General features: G+C 40.9%; 1 protein-coding gene across 1 annotated transcript in view; it reads left to right on the forward strand.

The window, feature by feature from the left end:
* LOC138029186 (laminin subunit gamma-1-like) overlaps nucleotides 1–10,000 on the forward strand; it is a 45,617-nt gene that overhangs the window by 24,703 nt on the left and 10,914 nt on the right. Inside the window, exons 14-20 of the mRNA XM_068876895.1 lie at nucleotides 584–827; nucleotides 1,252–1,430; nucleotides 4,112–4,335; nucleotides 5,052–5,278; nucleotides 6,359–6,536; nucleotides 7,546–7,736; nucleotides 8,214–8,307. Coding sequence (XP_068732996.1) covers nucleotides 584–827; nucleotides 1,252–1,430; nucleotides 4,112–4,335; nucleotides 5,052–5,278; nucleotides 6,359–6,536; nucleotides 7,546–7,736; nucleotides 8,214–8,307 — 1,337 coding nt within the window. The remainder of the gene's footprint in view (nucleotides 1–583; nucleotides 828–1,251; nucleotides 1,431–4,111; nucleotides 4,336–5,051; nucleotides 5,279–6,358; nucleotides 6,537–7,545; nucleotides 7,737–8,213; nucleotides 8,308–10,000) is intronic.

Below are 10,000 nucleotides of genomic sequence, written 5' to 3' on the forward strand. Positions count from 1 at the left end.
CCAGCACCTAAAGCCGAGCTCCAGCGGGATATCTACGAACGACTCCCCGGTATACATCCACAGAGAGACCAGTGGACAGAACACCCTCCCCACTGATGTTAAGATTCTGGACAAGGAGGCGCGATGGTTCGAGTGGGGAGTGAAGGAGGCGGTCTGGGAGAGGGTCGAGGCCTCCTCCTTAAATAGGAGGGGTGGACTGAGGTTTCGTTTGTCTCACTCTTGTCCCATCATGCATCTCGGCCTGCATCAACGATCGTGCATGAAGAAGCCTAGTAGTTCTAGGCGAAACGTCGCTAAGTCTCAGGTTAATGTCCAGTACTAGTTTTATTTATTTGTCTAATAAACTAATGTATAGTGTATATTGCATTGTATTTTTTGCACCTTGTAAACCCAATTTTTGGCATTTAGAATGCGCGTTTTATGTGGTTGATTCAACGGAAATTTTCTACGATTGATGTAGAAAATGACCCCAAACCACGGAAATATAATTTAATTTTGCCTTTATTGCCCAGAGTACTTCAATTACGGTACTCCTGATTTCCTTTATTCGTCCTAAAATTGTTGTTATTTTTCCCTTTGTCAGGGCATCAATGGAAGTCGACACCAGGGGTTCAGAGGATGTGTATTTTGTTGCACCTGCTAAATATCTGGGAGACAAGAGATTTGCATACACTTTAACTATGTCGTTCCAGTTACGGCAGGGAAATGCTTCCTTTCCGGCTGCTTCTTCAAAGGGAGATGTTATACTTGAGGGTAGATGGTTTGACCAAGCTCTTGTTACTAACCTCAGTCGTCCTCCGCCAGATGCGAGCTTTTATAAGTATGAGGTGAGAGCTTGAAACAGACACTTTCTCTCCTACGTTGATTGGCGGCGTTAAAAATAATTTCAGTGAAATATGAACTTCGGGGTCCACACCTTCAGAGCGGCATTTCTAAGTTCCCTTTAAAGGTAAAGACTGGCTAAATATATATAGCTGAAAGTTACTTTCCACGAACTTTTTGAGTACCACAAATAGCAAAAATAACCCTTCTGAGTACAAAAGGGGCTAATTTTGCCTGGTTGCGCAAACTTTGATATGATGTTCCAGTAACTTGATTGTTTTCGATAAGCCTCAGCAATAGCCTTGCGAATCGCATGTAGCAATCCATCCAAAAAGATTTTCACTAAATCTTCTACTTGATACCCCTGCCTAACTGATTTATGTAATTTTAAGTGGTCATTGCTAATAACATTTTCATGTAATTTTGCAGGTCAAATTTGTTGAAAGTGCCTGGAGAGTAGGTAACACTTCAGGTCGTCACCCCACAAGTAATGAGATGATTCGTGTGTTGAGTCATTTAACTTCGCTGCGTATTAGAGCCAAATGGACAATTATAACAACTTCTCAACCCAGTTTTTTGGGTGATATTGTTTTGATGGTTAGCAACAGGTGGGTACTGACTCAATGATCTTTAAACCAAGGATATATATTTTTCGCCTCTTGATTCGATGAATGGTCTTGAAAATTCACATCTGCACTCTGTTTCCCCGAAACGGACGCGAAACGTTTCGGGTTCCACAATTCCCTCTCTATAAGGCATCAAAATGAAAGTCTGGTTGTCGCTTTAACGTCGTCCTCCAATGACCAGTCTTCCAAAAGACGTTTGTGGCTGACTAGTGGAGCATTCGGACCAGTGGTGCGAATATCTTGGGTTTGATGCCAGTTATGGCAGTCACGGTGGTTGAAAGGCTGCTGGTTGTCGCTTAAAGTGGTACTACGACCAAAAAAACAATTACTTTTTTTTCTTTGGATTTCAAAACTATGTTAACTAAACACTAACTGACCCAAGTTTTAAGTTCTGATTTTAAAAAGACATCTGTTTATTTTAACTGGAATTTTCTTATTTATTGGTCCGCCATTACTAACTTTAAAATCTTGAGAGAGCTGGGTCGAGGAGAAAATGACGTCAAAGACTCACTAGTTTAAGAATGCAATGCGTGTGTACGCGGCCGAATTAATATGCAGCACGGGAGTTTCGGGCTTTCAGACTTTTAAACCCGTGTTTTGCATATGTAATAAATTGCGTTTACACGCTGAAATTTGAAGCTAGTGAGTAAATGACGTCATTTTCTCTAGATCCAACCCTCTGAGGTCCAATCGGCCAGTTTTGAACGTGAGTAATGGCGGACCGTGAAATCCAAAACTTACACTCAAAATAAACAGCCTTTGGATAAAACACAAAGCTCAAAATTTTGCCAGTTAGGTGTTAAGCAAACACGCTTTCAAAATCTGAAGAAAAAAAGGAAATGATTTTTTGATCATAGTACCACTTTAAAGCAATCGATTGTATCAAAGATTTTTTTGTTTCGCTAGTTTGTAGTTGTTGGTAGCGTTTGGTTGTACCAGTAATTGGTTAGCTAACCATGATCTAGAAAATGTTAAAAAAGTGGTTGATAGCAAACAAACTTACCCTGAACATGACAAAAACCGAATTTATGCTGATTGGATCAAGGCAGAGGTTGTATGCTCTCACATATCCTCCAATTCCCGAGATTAATGGTGCTCCTATCACTCAAGTTTCTGTTGCTAAATCCCTGGGCGTGCTTATTGATAATAATCTTAACTGGAGTAGCCATGTCGATAAACTGACAAAGAAAGTAGCTTCTGGAATTGGAGCCCTCAAACGTATAAGGCATCTCGTTCCTCACACGACATTGCGCTCTATTTATCACGCTTTACTTCAACCGCACTTTGACTACTGCAATGTCGTCTGGGGAAACTGTGGTATCACGTTACATGACAAATTACAAAAACTGCAAAATAGAGCAGCCAGAGTTTTGACCTTCTCTAATTTTGATGCAAATGCTAGCGAGCTATTCAAAATTTTAGGCTGGAAAAATCTAGTTAGCCAGCAACAAATTGCGCTGGCCACAATGGTCTATAAGTGTCTTCAGGGGCTAGCACCGGAATATCTATGTTCTAAATTTACAAACCGCGAATCTGTTTATAGTTTAAGAGACTCTGAAAGAAAGCTTAATGTTCCGTTTCCGCGGACAAATTATTATAGAAACAGCTTCAGCTATAGAGGTGCTACTGTCTGGAATAGCTTACCCCTCAAAGCGAGACAAGCAGAGTCTCTTGGGCTTTTCAAAAATCTGATTAAAGACATATTTTAGTATAAAGCACGGCATTCATGGAAAGCAGCCTTAGAATTAATATAATATTATAGTAATTGTATTTTATTGTAATCATTTTAAATTTTACCTTTTGTAATTTAGATTTTAGCATTGTTTGTAATCTTAGCTGATGATTTTACCGTGCATAAATAATAAAATATCATATCATATCATATCACTGTTAGCGTTCTTGCGTTCAAGCGAAGCCAGACGCTTACTGATCGTGTCAAGTTGGGATTCTTCGTGTGACTCACTATTCGCCTCGATTTGAGGCGGGGGGCCTCGAGCCCACTCGGCGTGACGTAGTAAGTAAAATGTTCGATTTGCTCTCGTTGACCTGCGACTTAGCTTTAAGTTTTTCGTGTGCATTAAAAATCAAGGTCGTAAATGACAGATTGTTTCTGCTAACACGATCCTTCCCTAAAATGCGAGATTTTCATTTCCCGAAGTGGAAGATTGTTTTCGTCCAAAACGACGGTGCTCAAAAGGACAAGGTACCTTTCGGTGAACACAATCGTGACACGAAGTGCCAGATCGCCATAAGCAGACACCATCATGGGACCATTGCTCAACAGTTCCGGCAAGTTTTTGGGCCCGAATACCATTCGTGAAACTTTAATCTGCCTGTTCTGAAAAGCTGGTCTTTTTGAAAAGTACAGATAGTTGGAAATTTTTTTTGCGTCAAAATCTCGTTCTTTGGGGATGCGGAGGGAACTCAGGCATTCGAAAAAATTCAGGACTTGTGAGAAAGGGTGCGATGTCTTTCGGCTGACATGATCCTGTCCCGCGCACGGGGTAAAATTAAAAATGTGCCTCCTGTATCTTAGTAGGAGAGCATCTGAAGTAGTAATTGGAAGGTCTTAGGTTCAAACCATCGATAAATAAATCTCATTAAAACACTTGTCTAGCACTTTTGATTTGCTGAACTAGAATTTTTAACTTTTGTCTTCTCAGGACGAGTGTAATTCAAAATCCCGAGAATGTGTCAAATGTTGAGCGTTGTTCATGTCCTCCTGAATACAAAGGACAATTCTGTGAACGATGTGCAGATGGCTACACTCGCAGTATCCCTAATGGCGGACCTTATATGACTTGTGTCCCTTGCCAATGTAATAACCACACTAATACTTGTCATCCCGAGACTGGCGTCTGTTTTGACTGTTCACACAATACCACAGGTAAATAGTATCAGATTACGTCAAAATATGGTTACTATGATTCTCAGTTGAGTACCCCACTTTTGGATTTGTGGTGACAAAGTTTCAGCGTTGAAGTTACCCGGCATGTTGTCAAGGGCAACTTGCTCCGTTTCCAAGGGTAACTTTTCGAAGTAGAAAACTAATGCTTCCAGAGAAAAAAGGCAATGAACTTTTTTTGACAGCCATTGCAAAACAATTCGTGCAATAACAAAAATTACGTTTTTGACAACAACGTTCATTCTTTATTTTATTTTCTTCACAACCATTTGACCAATCCATATAGAGACCACTTGGCCTATATTGTGCGAGGTAAATGAGGAGGAAAAATTATGAAAACTTACGATGGTGCAAGATGATAGTTTGGTATGACGTTTTTCGTTGCCAGTTTTCCGTAGCTAAAGAAGCAAACGAAGAAGAAAGGGAAAGGCATTAATTATCAAGACTCTACGGATTAATGCGTGCCGCACAAGTAGCATTATTTTCTTCGTTAAACCAGTAATATTATAACTCTGTGACGTTGCTTATGCCTGAGCTCTCTTTTTCATTTACATGTACGTGTACACTCCCTAACTTTGTACTAAGTTCTGTAATGAAGCCAAATCGTTATCACTGTGTTCATCCTGCTTTTGTAGTTCATTTAATCCAGACGACTCCTTTCAGCTCGTTCCACTCTCTAAATTATAATTGGTTGTTAGGTGATCACTGTGAAACGTGCTCCGATGGTTGGTATGGCAACGCAACACATGGCACGCCGGAAGACTGCAGCCCATGCCCCTGTCCTGGCGGGCCATACGCTTCAAATCAGTTTTCCAGCACCTGTGTTCTTGACAGCGACGGTTTACCAACTTGTGTGGGCTGTTCACTGGGATACGAGAATCGGTTCTGTAACGTATGTTCGGATGGGTACTTTGGACGCCCCTGGGTGAGTCTTTGCGATTGGAATCCTAATTACTAAAAAGAAAGTTTATCTCTGGCGTTGTTAGCCCAATTTTTAAAATGACGGATTTTACCATGAAAGGCCAATAACTGGATAACTTACATTTGCTAAGGCCTGTTAATTCTGCGATCTACTTTTGGCTTTTGGACGGTTAGATAGTTGAGTGGTTGTAACTGTTGCTTGGTGTCTTGCAGTCCAAGTATTTTTCCGCAAACAAGTAAGACAAAAGAATAGGATAGTTTAAAATTCGACGATTCGTGCACCAGAGCCGTTGAAAACAACCGAGAGTTTCTTGGCCCTTGGAGTTTCTTGGGTAGGGGTGTGCGGTCCGCTTCCCAAAACCCTTACCCTATTTATGACCAAAATCTGCGATTTTCCCTACCCTATTTATGACCTGACCAAAAATTTGATACCCTATTTATGACCTGACCCTTAAATCAATACCCTGGTGCAGACCTGCCTTATAATTATTTCCCTAGTTCAGACCAATGTTAAAGGCAATGTTTCGAGCTCAGAAAGCTCAGAATTCCACAACACGGGTTCATAATGTGCCGTCATAACTACAGAATACATCCTTACCTTATGGTGACTAATATGCTATCTATCTATTTGGCCAACTTCAGTTCAAACTCCCTTATATGGGCTATATAGGTATGTGCGGCCCCAAAGGGTAGTGTTTTTCAGCCGTTTCGGTCATAAATAGGGTATCGATTTTTGCACTCTCGTGTTGAATTCATTTTTTATTTAGAAGAAGCTACTTCTTTATCATGTACCCCTTCTTCCATCCGCGCTTTGCCTTCTTCTCCCCCGGCTGCTTCACAGGCTAGATAAGACCAGCAACAAAAGCCTTTCACAAATTATGTTTACGGTAACTGTGTACGTACCGCAACGGCTTGTCACGCGTTCTGGTCACGGGCCGGGCTCCCGGGGGTGGCCATGGTACGGCCAAACGTGACCAAGCGTTTGAATTTGGAGCAACTCGGCCATGGCAAATTGAACCGCAGGCTTAAAAATCGTTGTTATAGCGTCTGTTCTTGTTTTATTCATGCAGAGTTTTCTTTACAGGAGCCACATGGTCAGTGTCGCAAGTGTGAATGTAATAACAACACAGATCCTTCCATTACACGAAACTGTGACATCACCACCGGAGAATGCTTTGACTGTCTGCACAACACAACCGGATTTAACTGTGAATGGTGCGCGCCAGAATTTCACGGAAGCGCCTTGAACAAGACCTGTACACGTATGTTTGTTTATGATTTTTGTTGTGAGACTCGAGGACCCAATACCCACAAACGCACGAGGCCAATGTCATGGTATTTTCACGATCAAAGCTATAGGTGGTTTCACGTAACGTCATCACCGCGTCGAAAACAAAAGAGCTCTCATTAACTCCTTTTGTTCGTCCACCAGCATTTGTACATTACATCAATGACCATTTTCACCCCGGTCTCAAGAGATTGGTTGAAAACCACCTATATTTGGATGTGCTTTTACTGATGTACAGTCTGCAGTAGGCTTCAGACAGCACCTGTGACCAATCTCAACTTCAGGGGGTATTAAATTAATGTGTAAGGCCTATGAGTGGCTGGAGAGGTCTGTTATCGGAGGAAAATCAAGGCACAAGTAACTCGGGGTCTGAAAAACCCGCGACATAAATATATAGAGGATACTACGTGACTGCGTAAGGATACCAATTTTAACTTCGAGGGCTGATCTTCTCGTATCATGTAATGTTCTGTTTATTGTATAGATAGTTCAAATCTAAGGCGTCTTAGTTTTTATTCATTTTATTCACAAAGCGCCGAAAAAAGTGATCAACTTGGCTGAGGCCGGGACTGTAATCGGAAATGTTAACATGACAAGCATTATAACCAAAACGCAAAGATAAAGAACGTTTGCTTAAAATGAAATGTTAATTATTGACACCAACGGCCGCACGACTTTACACATGAACGGTTTGCATTACTTTTATTGGCTGATACGTCCGAAACCATGACGACATCAATATCCTCACATGTGGAAGATCACTTCTCGCGGCGAATATATCCAATTTTGCGACCAAGAAAAGTCCTGTATTTTATTGGTCTTGAAAAACGTGTTTTAAAAAATGAACTTATCAGAATATCTCTAGTGGCGTAAAACGTTTTCGCCACTTCTGAGCAATAGACGCTCTATGGGCTCGGCTGCTTTAGAGCAGTGTGGTAACTATATTTGCGCATCTCATCATTTTGGTGTTTGCATTCTTGCAGCTTGCAATTGTTCCAGTGTGGGTGCCGTTAGCAATGTGTGCAATAACATTACAGGTTACTGCAACTGTCGACAATATGTCACTGGTAAATCGTGTGACAGCTGTGAAGAGAACGCTTTCAATTTTACTCGGTCGGGCTGCATGCCGTGTAACTGTGACATTTACGGTTCAACTGATCTCCAGTGTGACCTGGTGAGTGAGACATTAAAAGATGAGTCCCTCTAGGTTTGCTCTGTTTTTTTCTAATTATGGTCTAATATTCACAGAATAATTGCTGACTCTATGTTCTTGAGTGCTTAGCAAATTGCTAAGTCCCAACCATAACTCAGTAGTGCAGGCTGAGCCGTTTAACTTTTGATTTATGACATATTTAAAAGTGAATCGTTTCAAGTTGTTAGGGAGGCTACCTGAGAAGTACTTCTCGGAATAGTCTGGATACGTCTTTGCAGCCAATCGGAAGGTCAAAAGTTTGTGCAGCTGTTTATAGTAAGTTAAGAGTTAGATCATCGCACTTACAAACGTTAATTCAGCAGCAACGAAAAATCTATAGAATTGTCCCGTTCTTTATGAAAACGAAATCAGTACCAAGAACAGGTCGAGAGAATTTCAATGAACGATTTGGTACTTGATGACTTTCATGAAATATTTCTTTCTGTAATACTTCTCCAGATGTCAGGCAACTGTAGCTGCAAAGAAAAGGTGATTGGTTCAAAATGTGACATGTGCAGTGCTGGCTTCTTTGACGTCACACAAGGTTGTTTAGGTACGCGTCCGGCATCGTTTCTTTCTTGCGTTTCTTTTATGTTCATGATGTGTTGTTCGTTGTCCTCTCCCATCAGATTCAGGGAAGGGTCTCAAGAACAGAGAAATTATATAAAATTTTTCGTAAGCCGTAGAGCACGAGCTCTTTGAAGGAATAGGGTGGGTGGGGTATTTACTTGCACTTGTGTGAAACTGAAATAATAAATACACGCCACGAGGGGAATATAGCACATTATCCCCTCGTTCCAGTTAAATACCCTTACATAACTCACATCAAAGCCAGAAATTTTCTCCTCTCCTCACTACTTCCTCTTCCGATTTCAAGAATTCAGTATGTCAGAGATCCACAATTTTCCGCCCAAGTCTACGTTGCGCGCTTCAGCGCTGCATTTTACGACCTAGACGAAGTCGAGGTGAATATTCACCGATAATCACTGAGCCTGAGGCGAATAATTTTTTTAGTATAAATACACAGGTGATTATTTCAAAAAAGAGAAGAAAAAAAAACATTTCAACGCGAAGTCATCTTCATTTACCTTGGCAAAACGACTACTGGCAGCCGCTTTGTCCGTCGAGGTGATTATCGGCTGATAATCCGAGATGGCGAGCCAATGAGAGCGCGCGATTTTGTATAATCACCTGTGTATCTATACTAAAATGCAATACATACTTAACTGACCACTCTCCATAGGGGCTTGTCAGGGCCAATGAAACAACGAAACGACGAAACAGAATAACAACAACTGTTACAATGCATTTCACAAAACTTTTGACAGGCGATTTGCAAAGTTCGTTGTAAATGTCATAAGTTTGCTGCGAACTTGGGAATTTCAATACGTAACTGTCAATCAAATGGCAAACTTTGAAACGAACTTTGGAATTTCGCGCCGAACTTCGTAGGAATGTGGCGAAGTAATTTCACCATTGCTCTCGGTCGTTGTTTTAAAATGAGTGCCTTCACCGTGCATAGAAAGGCAATCAGGGTTCGTACGCGTCTTGAAAACCCTTGAAAACCCTTGAATTTTGAGAGTGCATTTTCAAGGCCTTGAAAATCCTTGAAAATCTCTTCTCTTCATTCCTGGTCCTTGAAAGTCCTTGAATTTTTTTTCTGACCCGCATTTTTAATCTTTGAAAACTTCTGATCAGTGAAAATAATCAGCCACTCAAGTCATGTCATAGAAACGCGACGAGCTGTGGGGTCGAGAATGGTTACCAGTGCCTTTGCATTATTTTCACGCATCTATGTTACGGAAAATGAGCAAGAATTGTACTGTCAGACCATTTCCATGGGTATTATTCATCGACGTAAATAAAAAAGAGGTCCTTGAAATTTCAAATTTTGGCCCTTGAAAGTCCTTGAAAAGTCATTGAATTTTTGGTCTGAAAAAGTGTGCGAACCCTGGGCAATTCCAAATTTTGTTCGGCAGAAAATTATTGAAAGCTTGTCAGAATGGAAAAGGACCATCTCAAATGGGACAGGAACTGAGACTTCCCAAACAAACCATTGCCAAAATTATTGGTGTTTTCGTTCGCAGAGGGAATATCGAAGACAACAAATGAAGAAATATCACTCAGTCAGCGCGTGCTGAATGATGTGAATAATTATATGGAGTGTTGTAAAACTATCAACCCCAGCATTTACAGCAGTGAAATCCAAAACAAACTGGTAAAGAATAACGTTCCAATGTTTCCCC

The sequence above is a fragment of the Montipora capricornis genome, chromosome 2 (assembly GCF_036669925.1).
Source record: "Montipora capricornis isolate CH-2021 chromosome 2, ASM3666992v2, whole genome shotgun sequence".
NCBI lineage: Eukaryota > Metazoa > Cnidaria > Anthozoa > Scleractinia > Acroporidae > Montipora > Montipora capricornis.